Raw genomic sequence first — 17165 nt, forward strand, 5'->3', positions numbered from 1 at the left:
CTTGAGATCTGTGGACTAGGGGAAGGAGGGGTTGAGATAGGGGAGACAGGTGGATGTCTGTGGACTAGGGGAAGGAGGGGTTGAGATCTGTGGGCTAGGGGAAGGAGGGGTTGAGATCTGTGGACTAGGGGAAGGAGGGGTTGAGATAGGGGAGACAGACGGACATCTGTGGACTAGGGGAAGGAGGGGTTGAGATAGGGGAGACAGATGGACATCTGTGGACTAGGGGAAGGAGGGGTTGAGATCTGTGGACTAGGGGAAGGAGGGGTTGAGATAGGGGAGACAGACGGACATCTGTGGACTAGGGGAAGGAGGGGTTGAGATAGGGGAGACAGACAGACATCTGTGGACTAGGGGAAGGAGGGGTTGAGATAGGGGAGACAGATGGACGTCTGTGGACTAGGGGAAGGAGGGGTTGAGATCTGTGGACTAGAGGAAGGAGGGGTTAAGATAGGGGAGACAGACGGACGTCTGTGGACTAGGGGAAGGAGGGGTTGAGATAGGGGAGACAGATGGACGTCTGTGGACTAGGGGAAGGAGGGGTTGAGATAGGGGAGACAGATGGACGTCTGTGGACTAGAGGAAGGAGGGGTTGAGATAGGGGAAACAGATGGATGTCTGTGGACTAGGGGAAGGAGGGGTTGAGATCTGTGGGCTAGGGGAAGGAGGGGTTGAGATCTGTGGACTAGGGGAAGGAGGGGTTGAGATAGGGGAGACAGATGGACGTCTGTGGACTAGGGGAAGGAGGGGTGGAGATAGGGGAGACAGATGGACATCTGTGGACTAGGGGAAGGAGGGGTTGAGATCTGTGGACTAGGGGAAGGAGGGGTTGAGATAGGGGAGACAGATGGACGTCTGTGGACTAGGGGAAGGAGGGGTGGAGATAGGGGACACAGATGGACATCTGTGGACTAGGGGAAGGAGGGGTTGAGATCTGTGGACTAGGGGAAGGAGGGGTTGAGATAGGGGAGACAGATGGACGTCTGTGGACTAGGGGAAGGAGGGGTTGAGATCTGTGGACTAGGGGAAGGAGGGGTTGAGATAGGGGAGACAGATGGACGTCTGTGGACTAGGGGAAGGAGGGGTTGAGATAGGGGAGACAGATGGATGTCTGTGGACTAGGGGAAGGAGGGGTTGAGATAGGGGAGACAGATGGACGTCTGTGGACTAGGGGAAGGAGGGGTTGAGATAGGGGAGACAGATGGATGTCTGTGGACTAGGGGAAGGAGGGGTTGAGATCTGTGGGCTAGGGGAAGGAGGGGTTGAGATCTGTGGACTAGGGGAAGGAGGGGTTGAGATAGGGGAGACAGATGGACGTCTGTGGACTAGGGGAAGGAGGGGTTGAGATAGGGGAGACAGATGGACATCTGTGGACTAGGGGAAGGAGGGGTTGAGATCTGTGGACTAGGGGAAGGAGGGGTTGAGATAGGGGAGACAGATGGACGTCTGTGGACTAGGGGAAGGAGGGGTTGAGATAGGGGAGACAGATGGACGTCTGTGGACTAGGGGAAGGAGGGGTTGAGAGGGGAGACAGATGGACGTCTGTAGACTAGGGGAAGGAGGGGTTGAGATAGGGGAGACAGATGGACGTCTGTGAACTAGGGGAAGGAGGGGTTGAGATAGGGGAGACAGATGGACGTCTGTGGACTAGGGGAAGGAGGGGTTGAGATAGGGGAAACAGATGGAAGTCTGTGGACTAGGGGAAGGAGGGGTTGAGATCTGTGGGCTAGGGGAAGGAGGGGTTGAGATCTGTGGACTAGGGGAAGGAGGGGTTGAGATAGGGGAGACAGATGGACGTCTGTGGACTAGGGGAAGGAGGGGTTGAGATCTGTGGGCTAGGGGAAGGAGGGGTTGAGATCTGTGGACTAGGGGAAGGAGGGGTTGAGATAGGGGAGACAGATGGACGTCTGTGGACTAGGGGAAGGAGGGGTTGAGATCTGTGGGCTAGGGGTAGGAGGGGTTGAGATCTGTGGACTAGGGGAAGGAGGGGTTGAGATAGGGGAGACAGATGGACGTCTGTGGACTAGGGGAAGGAGGGGTTGAGATAGGGGAGACAGATGGACGTCTGTGGACTAGGGTAAGGAGGGGTTGAGATAGGGGAGACAGATGGACGTCTGTGGACTAGGGGAAGGAGGGGTTGAGATAGGGGAGACAGATGGACGTCTGTGGACTAGGGGAAGGAGGGGTTGAGATCTGTGGGCTAGGGGTAGGAGGGGTTGAGATCTGTGGACTAGGGAAGGAGGGGTTGAGATAGGGGAGACAGACGGACGTCTGTGGACTAGGGGAAGGAGGGGTTGAGATAGGGGAGACAGATGGACGTCTGTGGACTAGGGGAAGGAGGGGTTGAGATCTGTGGACTAGGGGAAGGAGGGGTTGAGATAGGGGAGACAGACGGACGTCTGTGGACTAGGGGAAGGAGGGGTTGAGATAGGGGAGACAGATGGACGTCTGTGGACTAGGGGAAGGAGGGGTTGAGATCTGTGGACTAGGGGAAGGAGGGGTTGAGATAGGGGAGACAGACGGACATCTGTGGACTAGGGGAAGGAGGGGTTGAGATAGGGGAGACAGATGGACGTCTGTGGACTAGGTGAAGGAGGGGTTGAGATCTGTGGACTAGAGGAAGGAGGGGTTGAGATAGGGGAGACAGATGGACGTCTGTGGACTAGGGGAAGGAGGGGTTGAGATCTGTGGACTAGGGGAAGGAGGCGTTGAGATAGGGGAGACAGATGGACGTCTGTGGACTAGGGGAAGGAGGGGTTGAGAGGGGAGACAGATGGACGTCTGTAGACTAGGGGAAGGAGGGGTTGAGATAGGGGAGACAGATGGACGTCTGTGGACTAGGGGAAGGATGGGTTGAGATAGGGGAGACAGATGGACGTCTGTGGACTAGGGGAAGGAGGGGTTGAGATAGGGGAAACAGATGGACGTCTGTGGACTAGGGGAAGGAGGGGTTGAGATCTGTGGGCTAGGGGAAGGAGGGGTTGAGATCTGTGGACTAGGGGAAGGAGGGGTTGAGATAGGGGAGACAGATGGACGTCTGTGGACTAGGGGAAGGAGGGGTTGAGATCTGTGGGCTAGGGGAAGGAGGGGTTGAGATCTGTGGACTAGGGGAAGGAGGGGTTGAGATCTGTGGACTAGGGGAAGGAGGGGTTGAGATAGGGGAGACAGATGGACGTCTGTGGACTAGGGGAAGGAGGGGTTGAGATAGGGGAGACAGATAGACGTCTGTGGACTAGGGGAAGGAGGGGTTGAGATAGGGGAGACAGATGGACGTCTGTGGACTAGGGGAAGGAGGGGTTGAGATCTGTGGACTAGGGGAAGACGGGCTTGAGATCTGTGGACTAGGGGAAGGAGGGGTTGAGATAGGGGAGACAGGTGGATGTCTGTGGACTAGGGGAAGGAGGGGTTGAGATCTTTGGGCTAGGGGAAGGAGGGGTTGAGATCTGTGGACTAGGGGAAGGAGGGGTTGAGATAGGGGAGACAGACGGACATCTGTGGACTAGGGGAAGGAGGGGTTGAGATAGGGGAGACAGATGGACATCTGTGGACTAGGGGAAGGAGGGGTTGAGATCTGTGGACTAGGGGAAGGAGGGGTTGAGATAGGGGAGACAGACGGACATCTGCGGACTAGGGGAAGGAGGGGTTGAGATAGGGGAGACAGACAGACATCTGTGGACTAGGGGAAGGAGGGGTTGAGATAGGGGAGACAGATGGACGTCTGTGGACTAGGGGAAGGAGGGGTTGAGATCTGTGGACTAGAGGAAGGAGGGGTTAAGATAGGGGAGACAGACGGATGTCTGTGGACTAGGGGAAGGAGGGGTTGAGATAGGGGAGACAGATGGACATCTGTGGACTAGGGGAAGGAGGGGTTGAGGTCAGGAGGTGAGGTCAGTTCCCCTTAAGGGAGTAATCAGGGTTTAGTATCTGGTTACCTTCTTCCTATAGAACCATATGATGTAAGGATTGGAGAGAAGGAGGAGTGTCCTTAAGTGGGATGTATATAACAGTGATGGTGAGAAATGTTTTGCTGTCTGAATACAGCTGTACAGAACCTTTGGGAAGAATAAAAAATGGTTGAAGCTTCTCTAGTGTCCGTGAGTCATTTACTCTGAAAAATAAGAACCTAACAGTAGTTACTGTATGTACAGTACAAGAGGCGTGATTTTAAAAGCTACTTTGAAGATACTGTTATAACAAGGTGAAAACAATGACAATGAAGTTGAATCTGAACAGTTTATTAAACACAATCCACACTTAACAGTTTCCAGTATTTTGTATATTTATAAAAGCAATAAGAGACGTTGCATCAGGACACTGAGGCAAAATATTACCATAAATGTGTCATAAAACCAATAATAAATGTACATGAACAAACCAAGTAAACATATATTATGTATCATCTAACAGTACTGTATAATGTAATAGATTAGTACTGTACTGCATAATGTAATAGAATAGTACTGTACTGTATAATGTAATAGAATAGTACTGTACTGTATAATGTAATAGAATAGTACTGTACTGTATAATGTAATAGAATAGTACTGTACTGTATAATGTAATAGAATAGTACAATACTGTAATAGAATAGTACTGTATAATGTAATAGAATAGTACTGTACTGTATAATGTAATAGAATAGTACAATACTGTAATAGAATAGTACAATACTGCAATAGAATAGTACTGTACTGTCTAATGTAATAGAATAGTACAATACTGTAATAGTACAGCACTGTATACTGTAATAGAATAGTACAGTACTGTATAATGTAATAGAATAGTACAGTACTGTATAATGTAATAGAATAGTACTGTATAATGTAATAGAATAGTACTGTACTGTATAATGTAATAGAATAGTACAATACTGTAATAGTACAGCACTGTATACTGTAATAGAATAGTACTGTACTGTATAATGTAACAGAATAGTACTGTACTGTATAATGTAATAGAATAGTACAATACTGTAATAGAATAGTACAATACTGCAATAGAATAGTACTGTACTGTATAATGTAATAGAATAGTACAATACTGTAATAGTACAGCACTGTATACTGTAATAGAATAGTACTGTACTGTATAATGTAATAGAATAGTACAATACTGTAATAGAATAGTACAATACTGCAATAGAATAGTACTGTATAATGTAATAGAATAGTACTGTACTGTATAATGTAATAGAATAGTACAATACTGTAATAGAATAGTAAAATACTGCAATAGAATAGTACTGTACTGTATAATGTAATAGAATAGTACAATACTGTAATAGTACAGCACTGTATAATGTAATAGAATAGTACTGTATAATGTAATAGAATAGTACTGTACTGTATAATGTAATAGAATAGTACAATACTGTAATAGAATAGTACAATACTGCAATAGAATAGTACTGTATAATGTAATAGAATAGTACTGTACTGTATAATGTAATAGAATAGTACAATACTGTAATAGAATAGTACAATACTGCAATAGAATAGTACAATACTGTAATAGAATAGTACAATACTGTATAATGTAATAGATTAGTACTGTACTGTATAATGTAATAGAATAGTACTGTACTGTATAATGTAATAGAATAGTACAATACTGTAATAGAATAGTACAATACTGCAATAGAATAGTACAATACTGTAATAGAATAGTACAATACTGTAATAGTACAGCACTGTATACTGTAATAGAATAGTACAGTACTGTATAATGTAATAGAATAGTACAGTACTGTATAATGTAATAGATTAGTACTGTACTGTATAATGTAATAGAATAGTACTGTACTGTATAATGTAATAGAATAGTACTGTACTGTATAATGTAATAGAATAGTACTGTACTGTATAATGTAATAGAATAGTACTGTACTGTATAATGTAATAGAATAGTACAATACTGTAATAGAATAGTACAATACTGCAATAGAATAGTACAATACTGTAATAGAATAGTACAATACTGTATAATGTAATAGATTAGTACTGTACTGTATAATGTAATAGAATAGTACTGTACTGTATAATGTAATAGAATAGTACAATACTGTAATAGAATAGTACAATACTGCAATAGAATAGTACAATACTGTAATAGAATAGTACAATACTGTAATAGTACTGTACTGTATAATGTAATAGAATAGTACTGTACTGTATAATGTAATAGAATAGTACAGTACTGTATAATGTAATAGATTAGTACTGTACTGTATAATGTAATAGATTAGTACTGTACTGTATAATGTAATAGAATAGTACTGTACTGTATAATGTAATAGAATAGTACAATACTGCAATAGAATAGTACAATACTGCAATAGAATAGTACAATACTGCAATAGAATAGTACTGTACTGTATAATGTAATAGAATAGTACAATACTGCAATAGAATAGTACTGTACTGCAATAGAATAGTACAATACTGTAATAGAATAGTACAGTACTGTATAATGTAACAGAATAGCACAGTACTGTATAATAGAACAGAAACAAAATAGAAAAAAAATATTGAATGTTCATATATAATCTTATAAATTTGATTATAAGTGTATATATTTTTTTATGAAAAATGTAAATAAGAATAATTTATATATATACACACACACACTACTGGTCAAAAGTTTGGCGTCACTTAGCTCTTAGCTAATCCAAGTTTATCATTTTAAAAGGCTAATTGATCATTAGAAAACCCTTTTGCAATTATGTTAGCACAGCTAAAAACTGTTGTCCCGATTTAAAGAAGCAATAAAACTGGCCTTAGACTCGTTGAGTATCTGGAGTATCAGTATTTGTGGGTTCGATTACAGGCTCAAAATGGCAAGAAACAAATAACTTTCTTCTGAAACTTGTCAGTCTATTCTTGTTCTGAGAAATGAAGGCTATTCCATGCGAGAAATTGCATGGAACAACTCTGTGTACTACTCCCTTCACAGAACAGCGCAAACTGGCTCTAACCAGAATAGAAAGAGGAGTGGGAGGCCCCGGTGCACAACGGAGCAAGGTGACAAGTACAGCATCGTTTATAAGACAAAACTGACCATAGATCAGCACTCCAACTAAGTGTTAATACAGTAGTCCTGTGTGTCTCAGTTGGTAGAGCATGGTGCATGGTTTCCATTCCCAATGAGGCCACCGGCATGTAAAATGTATTCACACATAATTATAAGTCGCTTTGGATAAAAGCATTTTCTAAATGGCAAATCTTATGATAGATTATTATAACACTTAGTTGGACTATACAGGTCCAGCTATACAGGGTTTCTGTCAAACTTGTGTTCAGGTCTTCTTGGTTCTGGGTTTGTTGTGTTCAGGTCTTCTTGGTTCAGGGTTTGTTATGTTCAGGTCTTCTTGGTTCTGGGTTTGTTGTGTTCAGGTCTTCTTGGTTCTGGGTTTGTTGTCTTCTTGGTTCTGGGTTTGTTGTGTTCAGTTCTTCTTGGTTCTGGGTTTGTTGTGTTCAGGTGTTCTTGGTTCTGGGTTTGTTGTGTTCAGGTCTTCTTGGTTCTGGGTTTGTTGTGTTCAGGTGTTCTTGGTTCTGGGTTTGTTGTGTTCAGGTGTTCTTGGTTCTGGGTTTGTTGTGTTCAGGTCTTCTTGGTTCTGGGTTTGTTGTGTTCAGGTCTTCCTGGTTCTGGGTTTGTAATGTTCAGGTCTTCTTGTTTCAGGTTTGTTGACTGTACTGTAGAGAACAGAAGAGTACTCCTCAGCTGCTTGTGCTGTTGTGGGTCTGAAGAGAGAAAAACAGAAATAAAACAGAATCTGCATCCCCCCAAAACCTTCATATAGTCTTTATAGTGCATTACTTTGACCAAGGCCTCTAAGGTTCTGGTGAAATGTAGTGCACTAAATAAGGAATAGGGTTCCATTTGGAACACAGAATAGTTCCTCAAAACCACCACTATCTCATTATAGACATGGGAATCGTCTTGAGATTTCTATTGTTGGGTTTGTAGTTTAAGGAAATGACATCACTAGTGGCCACTGAGGGTCAACTCTTTTGCTTATTGATGACATCTTGGTCTTCTCGTTCCAATAAGTATCAGCATATGAATGAGCTGTTATCAAGAATACAGCTTGTTTACAACCAAATCTTTAAAAAATGATATGTAAATAGTATGTTATAGAAGGGGCCGATTCTTTTTGCGATTTCACTTGTTTTTGAGAAACTATCCCCAACCATCTATTCACTTCCTCATCCTCGTTGTTCAGTCAGTGGGCTCCAAAAACACCCCCCAAAAACATCCTTTTAGAATCTAAAAAGCTCTAAGTCGTCTATAGTGATGCATGTCTTTAGATGTTGTACACATGAAATGGTGTCATTCTGAACTTAATCCGTAACGTCATGTTCCATGTTGTTGAGACTTGAACGATGCTTCTCGTCCGTTCTAGCAGCCTGATACACTGAGAATAGAACAGTTGGACGGAGAAACAGCAGGAGCATCACAAAACGGAATATAACGTTGTGGATAAAGTTCAGAATGACACAATGTCATGTGTACAACTGTTACATCTAAACACCTGCATCACTATACTGAGATATTTCTGTTTCTAAAAGGATGGATTTGTTTTTTTTTTGAGCATTTGTTCATGTTTTTCAGAGCCTCTGTACTGCACAACGAGGATGAGGAAGTGAATTGCTGGTTGGGGAAAGTTTCTCTAAAACAAGTGAAATCAAAGTTGTCTGGACCAGAATACAACATAGCAGTTACATCAACATTTTTAATTTGGTTGTAAAAAAGCCAACTTCTGCTTTAATGTGGTGTATTCACAATGCTCTATAATTGGCTCTATGTTGTTTTAATGGCAGAATATGCTCACTGGTTGGCAGCACTGGGGAGGTTGAATTTCACAGCATCGTACTGGACATCCTCATCCTCTTTCTGGGGCTGAGGCACTTGGACGGTGGAGTACAGAGGCACTTCCTGGTTTTTGGAGTGAGAGAAGTGGACGCTGGAGTAGTGAACATCATCCTGGTCATCTGTGGCTGCTGTCTGTGCTGCAGTAGGGGCTGTGGACATGCTTGAGACGTTTTCATACACTGGACTAGAGTCTCCCTGATGGGAAGAGGACAGACAACATGAGGAGTAGAAATGTTCCACCAAGCAATACACATCATCTGATAGTAACAGACTCACCTGTACATTCTCTGTTTCCAACAGACTCACCTGTACATTCTCTGTTTCCAACAGACTCACCTGTACATTCTCTGTTTCCAACAGACTCACCTGTACATTCTCTGTTTCCAACAGACTCACCTGTACATTCTCTGTTTCCAACAGACTCACCTGTACATTCTCTGTTTCCAGCAGACTCACCTGTACATTCTCTGATTCCAACAGACTCACCTGTACATTCTCTGTTTCCAACAGACTCACCTGTACATTCTCTGTTTCCAACAGACTCACCTGTACATTCTCTGATTCCAACAGACTCACCTGTACATTCTCTGATTCCAACAGACTCACCTGTACATTCTCTGATTCCAACAGACTCACCTGTACATTCTCTGTTTCCATCAGACTCACCTGTACATTCTCTGTTTCCAACAGACTCACCTGTACATTCTCTGATTCCAACAGACTCACCTGTACATTCTCTGATTCCAACAGACTCACCTGTACATTCTCTGATGTGTCTCTTGTGTCAGAGGTGGATTTGGAGGCCTTCTTCCTGGTTTACACATTAATTAATACATTTATTATTGAACGAATCAATGAACAAAGTAAGTTCATAAAAAAGATTTGGAGTGAAATAATCTTTAAAAGAATCTCTCACCTGAACCACATGAGTCCAGAGAAACAGAGGATGAGAACCAGAACAACCACTATGATTCCTACAGCTGCAGTCAGAACTGAGGTTTGTTTCCCTACAATAAAATATGGATGATATGGGTACAATAGAACAATATTTGTTAATAACTGATCTAATCTGAATGTATATATAATTATAAAACAAAGTTGTATAAGCTAAAGTACAATTATTAATATTAGTTTGAAACATCATTTTGTGTTGAAATATATAACATGAAACTTCACCTGGTAAAATGATCATCAGAGCTGTAGAGTTCCTAGATCCTCTTCTATTCCAGGCCTCACAGTGGTAATGTCCACTGTCCTTAGACTTGAAGTTACTGATGTTGTACATCTGTCCACATCCATTTAGAAAAGTCTCATTTTGAAAGTACCAGGTGTATTTGTCCACAGGTGGGTTGGCATCACTGCTGCAGGTCAGAGTCACTGAACTGCCCTCCACTATTTCACCAGAGGGACTGACTGACACTGAGGTGTTCTTTGGGCCGTCTGGTGGACAATATGTAACAACAGTGTATTAAATAGTGTTTTACTTGTGATTTAAATATGAATTTAACGTGATCCTCTGATTAAAGATGAGGTGAACTTACACTGAACGTCCACAAACACAGAAGAAGAGTTGAGACGTCTATATTTATTCTCAGCTTCACAGTAATATTCTCCTCTGTCCTCAGAGATGATGGTCGTGAAATTGTATGTCTTTTCAGATCCTCTCAGTGAAGCTCCATTCTTCTTGTACCAGGTGTATTTGTCCACAGGTGGGTTGGCATCACTGCTGCAGGTCAGAGTCACTGAACTGCCCTCCACTATTTCACCAGAGGGACTGACTGACACTGAGGTGTTCTTTGGACCATCTAGTAAAGGAGAATATGTCCGACGGATAGGACAGTAGTATATTTATAGCAGTAGTATATTTACAAATGATATGTCATGTCAAAAATAAATGATCTGTTAAGTCAGAGAACTATCTAAAACTCTAACTTACACAAAACATTAATAAAATTAATAAATACTCATTTGGAGATGTTGTACTTCAGGACTACTTCATTTAGTTATAATTGTTTTGCTACCTTCTCATTCAAACACTGAGCTGTACTTTACTCACACTTCACATCCATGTTTATGGTCCTAGACATGTCTGTCCCCATCTCATTCTGGGACTCACAGTAGTACTCTCCAGTGTCAGATGACTGGATTTGATTGAAGACATGCTGTGGTCCTGTCATACTCTGATTGTCACCTCCATTCTTCTTGTACCACCAGGTGTAACTCTGGACAGGTGGGTTGGCATCACTGCTGCAGGTCAGAGTCACTGAACTGCCATCCACTATTTCACCAGAGGGACTGACTGACACTGAGGTGTTCTTTGGTTTATCTGATGTAAAATACCAAATGTTTTGTCAAAGTAATATTAGCAATTAGTAAAAATATATATTTTTGTTCTAAAATGATTGATAAAGTAAGACGTCTCTTTAACCTGAATACATGATACTTGCTAAGTAGAATACTGTACTATTGTACTGTACTCACACACTGCAGCAGAGCTGAGATGGCCTTTTACAGCACAGAAGTAGCTGTCTGCATTCTCACTGCTGATGGAGTACATGGGGGAGGAGACACCTTGTACATTCTGTCCATTCTTGTACCAGATGTAGGTGGGGTTGTCAGTCAGAGTACAGGTGGTGATACAGGTCAGTGTCTTCTGTCCCTCTGCAGCAGGAGTCACCTTCACCTGCAGACCTGAAACAATATGTATAAAACCACATACACCTCTGTGTTAACAGGATGGTTCATATATTTATCCTGTAATTCATTATGATTTACAGTTGTATCATACAGGGTAGTATTACCTGTGACAGACAGAGTTGTTCCTGGGAAACTATGACCCCAGTCAAAGTTGTCTGTTTTAAAAGTGAAGCGATACTCAGCTGAGTCCTCCTCTCTCAGATCTGTGATTCTCAGGGTGAAGGGACCTTCGTATGTTCCAGTGTACTTCACACGACCTGCGTACCCTGGGTCTCTGGTTAGGTCCTCAGGGGTCGACTTATCACTTCTAAACCAGAATGTTGATGTGATGTAATAATAACCAACAGTACAGGATATGTCCACTGTTGACCCCTTCAAGACACAGGTTCTCATCTTATTGTAATTCACTCTGTTGCAGCTCTGACCCTGAACACCTGAAACATAATGTAAGAAATAATAAGAAATAAGAAATAACACGTAAAAAAACAAAAAACTGCATAGTTTCCTAGGAACGCGAAGCGAGGCGGCCATCTCTGTCGGTGCCGGAAGTATGATGCATCACCGGGGGCAAACTACCTGCCCTCCAGGACACCTACACCACCCGATGCTACAGGAAGGCCATAAAGATAATCAAGGACATCAACCACCCGAGCCACTGCCTGTTCACCCCGCTGTCATCCAGAAGGCGAGGTCAGTACAGGTGCATCAAAGCTGGGACCGAGAGACTGAAAAACAGCTTCTATCTCAAGGCCATCAGACTGTTAAACAGCCACCACTAACATTGAGTGGCTGCTGCCAACACACTGTCAATGACACTGACTCAACTCCAGCCACTTTAATAATGGGAATTGATGGGAAATTATGTAAATATATCACTAGCCACTTTAAACAATGCTACCTTATATAATGTTACTTACCCTACATTATTCATCTCATATGCATACGTATATACTGTACTCTATATCATCGACTGCATCCTTATGTAATACATGTATCACTAGCCACTTTAACTATGCCACTTTGTTTACATACTCATCTCATATGTTATACTGTACTCGATATCATCTACTGTATCTTGCCTATGCTGCTCTGTACCACCACTCATTCATATATCCTTATGTACATATTCTTTATCCCCTTACACTGTGTATAAGACAGTAGTTTTTTGGAATTGTTAGTTAGATTACTTGTTCGTTATTACTGCATTGTCGGAACTAGAAGCACAAGCATTTCGCTACACTCGCATTAACATCTGCTAACCATGTGTATGTGACAAATAAAATTTGATTTGATTTGATTTGAATGACAAGAGGGCGTGATTTACACAGTAGAATATTGAGCTTCAGTAATCGTGTGATAATTTTGTTAGACAACTCTGAAGCTGTTTAGCAGACAGAATAATTATATATGAAAAGTTATACTAGAATACTGAGTTGAATTCTTACTCACACACTGCAGGAGAGTGGAGATCCTCATGGCCTTTTACAGCACAAGAGTAGCTGTCCACAGCATCAGGGTAGACTGAGTAGGTGGAAGTCTTCACAGTTTCTATCTGTCCGTTCTTGTACCAGGTGTATGTGGGGTTACCAGTCAGAATACAGGTGGTGCTACAGGTCAGTGTCTTATACTTTGAATAATGTTTAGGAGTCACCTCCACCTGAAAACCTAAATGGAAGGGGAGTAAAAACAGATTACATCGTTTAGAATTAATGATTCATTTCCTGACTCTTCAAAACTGTATAATGTGCTATGCAGTGTTACCTGTGACAGAGTACATGCATCTATGACATTGTCTGTAATTTCTATGTAATGAAGAATATTGATAGGTAAAGTATTACCCTTCTCATTGACCTTAAATGACTGATACTTCCTAAGTTGAATCCTAGTTTCATTCAGACTCACAAACTACAGGAGAGTGGAGAGCCTCGTGACCTTCAACAGCACAGGAGTAAATGTCCACAGTAGAATCCCAGACCACCAGCATATTACTAGAGTGTTGTTGGGAAGTGGGCTCATCTAGTTGTTGTCCGTTCTTGTACCAGATGTAGGTGGGGTTGTCAGTCAGAGTACAGGTGGTGATACAGGTCAGTGTCTTCTGTCCCTCTGCAGCAGGAGTCACCTTCACCTGCAGACCTGAAACAATATGTATAAAACCACATACACCTCTGTGTTAACAGGATGGTTCATATATTTTCTCCTGTAATTCAATATGATTTACAGTTGTATCATACAGTGTAGTATTACCTGTGACAGACAGAGTTGTTCCTGGGAAACTATGACCCCATTCAAAGTAGTATGTTTTATAAGTGAAGCGATACTCAGCTGAGTCCTCCTCTCTCAGATTTGAGATTCTCAGGGTGGAGTGACCAGTGTATCTCCATCTCTCTTTGTCAGGGTACTCCACACGGCCTGCATATCCTGGGTCTCTTGTTAGGTCCTCAGGTGTCAACTTATCACTCCACCTAGATCTCTGTTTAGGACTAAACCAGAGTGATGATTTGACTGTATCATAACCACTGTCATAAGTACAGGATATATACACTGTTGACCCCTTCAAGGCACAGATTGTCCTCTTGGTGTAAGTCACTGTGTTGCAGCTCTGACCCTGAACACCTGAAACATAAAGAGGACATTATTTACACAGTGGAATCGTGAGCTTCAGTAATCTAAAGTAGTTATTCCATCCTGTCTTGTCAAAGTGTTACAGTTTGGTTAGACAACTGTGAGGGCTGTTTAGCAGACAGAAGAGTTATACTTGAAAAGGTATACTAGAATACTGAGTTAAATTCATACTCACACACTGCTGGAGAGTGGAGATCCTCATGGCCTTTTACAGCACAGGAGTAACTGTCTTTACTGTTACTGTAGACTGAGTATTTGTACTGGGGGGAGGTGCTCTCGTGTTGATGTTGTCCATTCTTATACCAGATGTAGGTGGGTTTGGGGTTACTCAGAGTACAGGTGGTGATACAGGTAATTGTCACCAAATTTTGCCAACTTGAATAAGTCAGCTTCACCTGCAGAGCTGGAGTAGATCACAACATTAAAACCCTGAATCACCTGTTCTATAGTTTAATAACATGATGCAAGACATTCTCAAACTCATTTAATTCTTAAATCTGTTCCATATATGCAAATCCAATTTCTAGACCTAAATGGACAGTAGATATTAATTCAACAGACTAGCAGCATAAAGCATGTAACTGTACCTGTGACAGACAGAGTGACTCCAGGATCACCAGTATATAGAATGTTACTGTACCTGTAACAGACAGAGTGACTCCAGGATCACCAGTATATAGAATGTTACTGTACCTGTTACAGACAGAGTGACTCCAGGATCACCAGTATATAGAATGTTACTGTACCTGTGACAGACAGAGTGACTCCAGGATCACCAGTATATAGAATGTTACTGTACCTGTAACAGACAGAGTGACTCCAGGATCACCAGTATATAGAATGTTACTGTACCTGTTACAGACAGAGTGACTCCAGGATCACCAGTATATAGAATGTTACTGTACCTGTTACAGACAGAGTGACTCCAGGATCACCAGTATATAGAATGTTACTGTACCTGTAACAGACAGAGTGACTCCAGGATCACCAGTATATAGAATGTTACTGTACCTGTTACAGACAGAGTGACTCCAGGATCACCAGTATATAGAATGTTACTGTACCTGTTACAGACAGAGTGACTCCAGGATCACCAGTATATAGAATGTTACTGTACCTGTTACAGACAGAGTGACTCCAGGATCACCAGTATATAGAATGTTACTGTACCTGTTACAGACAGAGTGACTCCAGGATCACCAGTATACAGAATGTAACTGTACCTGAGACCGACAGAGTGACTCCAGGATCACCAGTATATAGAATGTTACTGTACCTGTAACAGACAGAGTGACTCCAGGATCACCAGTATATAGAATGTTACTGTACCTGTAACAGACAGAGTGACTCCAGGATCACCAGTATATAGAATGTTACTGTACCTGTAACAGACAGAGTGACTCCAGGATCTCCATAATATTTCCCTTCGGTCTGATCTGTTAGTAATCTGAATTTGTACGTAGCTGAGTCACTCTCTCTCAGGTCTGTGATTCTCAGGATAGAGTCTTTCTTCTTATCCCCATGATACTCCAGACGACCTGTATACTCTGGGTCCTGACCTAGATCTTCAGGTTCTACACCAGACCCCCAATTAGTGAACCAGAGGGTTGTTGTGACTGTACCACTGGGATATGTATAAGAACAAGTCAGCTCTACTGTTGACCCCTTCAAGGCACAGATTCTCTGAGTGGTGTAAGTCACACTCCATCCTTTCTGACCCAGTACCACTGAAACACAGTTAGACATCACAATGGTATCAGAATGAGGACAAGGTATATTGGCTCATACTGAAAGTAGGGTTTGTCCACACTTTGTTGCCATAGTTCCTGATTTGAATGTGAATGGAAACCACAGATAAGCATCACTCAGTGAGGTGTGAAAGATAACTATTTAAGTGAAGTGGAGACACCTAACAGAACACACCAGAAAAACATTATGATTCTTATCCTTTTATAAGTGTCTGTAGATTATTAAACAGAGCAACTAAAAGATAAGAATGAGACCATACCTGCTACAGACCAGAGAAAGACCATACCTGCTACAGACCAGAGAAAGACCATACCTGCTACAGACCAGAGAAAGACCATACCTGCTACAGACCAGAGAAAGACCACCAACACACTTCCTGCTGTTCTCAAGGACATTGTTGCATCTCCCACCCTGCAGACTTAGAAACATAAACAACAACTCACTCTATAGCTGGAGAATAACTACATACAAACAATCGGTGGCAGCAGGTAGGACTCTAGTCAAAAGTAGTGCACTCTATAGGGAATATGGTGTCATTTGGGATGCAGATATAACAACACATCATCATCACAGCCTTGGGTGGATGGTGTGTAAATCACATTCATCATAATAGTTTGGTAATATGGTGTATCAGCGGTATCGGCAGGTAGCATAGCGGTTATGAATGTTGGGCCAGTAACTGAAACATTACTGGTTCAAATCCCAGACCTGGCAAGATGGAAAAATCTGCCAATTTGAGCAAGGCAGTTACCACCAGCTTGAATGATAACTCCTATCCCCAAGCTGTGAGGATAAACAACAAGTCACACATACCTTTTATATCATCATTTTATGATAGTGTCTGTATTCACAAAATGTCTCAGAGTAGGATCTAGTTTTCCCATTTAGATCATAATTATATGGACCAGGAGGACCTGATCCTAGATCAGCACTCCATGTCTGAGACCCTTGAGTACATGACTCAAAACAAAAAACTATATTTCAAGATATTGTCAAGAGTACTTACAGACTGAAGGGGAGAGGTCTTGTACAGTGAGTCAACTGACTGGTAGTGAGTGGGAACTGCTAGTAAATGTGTGTTCTGTGGTTGAAACATATTTATAGTAGTCAGAACACAAGTAGCTGATGCAGAACAGTCCTTTCCTTCCTCTTTTAAGACATTAACATGCATGATAATCAGAACAGCATGTCAGAAAAGGGAGGTTACTGTATTAAAATGTGCCCTA

General features: G+C 42.2%; 1 protein-coding gene across 1 annotated transcript; it reads right to left on the bottom strand.

The window, feature by feature from the left end:
- Positions 1-6337: 6337 nt before the first annotated feature.
- On the bottom strand, positions 6338-16351 carry LOC116371285 (titin-like). The gene is made up of 15 exons (XM_031820170.1): positions 16280-16351; positions 15573-15917; positions 14366-14593; positions 13813-14181; positions 13471-13701; positions 13018-13233; positions 11673-12002; positions 11353-11562; positions 10928-11197; positions 10413-10676; positions 10048-10311; positions 9788-9878; positions 9628-9682; positions 8831-9066; positions 6338-7739 (listed from the first exon to the last, which is right to left on the bottom strand). Exons 1-15 carry the CDS (start codon positions 16332-16334, stop codon positions 7628-7630), a joined length of 3276 nt encoding a protein of 1091 aa, XP_031676030.1. The 5' UTR covers positions 16335-16351; the 3' UTR covers positions 6338-7627.
- Positions 16352-17165: the final 814 nt, after the last annotated feature.

Source organism: Oncorhynchus kisutch, unplaced genomic scaffold, assembly GCF_002021735.2.
Source record: "Oncorhynchus kisutch isolate 150728-3 unplaced genomic scaffold, Okis_V2 scaffold3072, whole genome shotgun sequence".
Classification (NCBI taxonomy): Eukaryota; Metazoa; Chordata; class Actinopteri; order Salmoniformes; family Salmonidae; genus Oncorhynchus; species Oncorhynchus kisutch.

Bases quoted from the DNA above. Each gene is read 5' to 3' on its own strand.
- LOC116371285 (XM_031820170.1), bottom strand. From the start codon at position 16,334: ATGTCCTTGAGAACAGCAGGAAGTGTGTTGGTGGTCTTTCTCTGGTCT. The intron at 15,918-16,279 runs GTATGGTCTTTC...ACTGTGTTTCAG, and splicing joins CTTTCTCTGGTCTGTAGCAG to TGGTACTGGGTCAGAAAGGA. The intron at 12,003-13,017 runs GTGAGTAAGAAT...ATTATGTTTCAG, and splicing joins TCTCCACTCTCCTGCAGTGT to GTGTTCAGGGTCAGAGCTGC.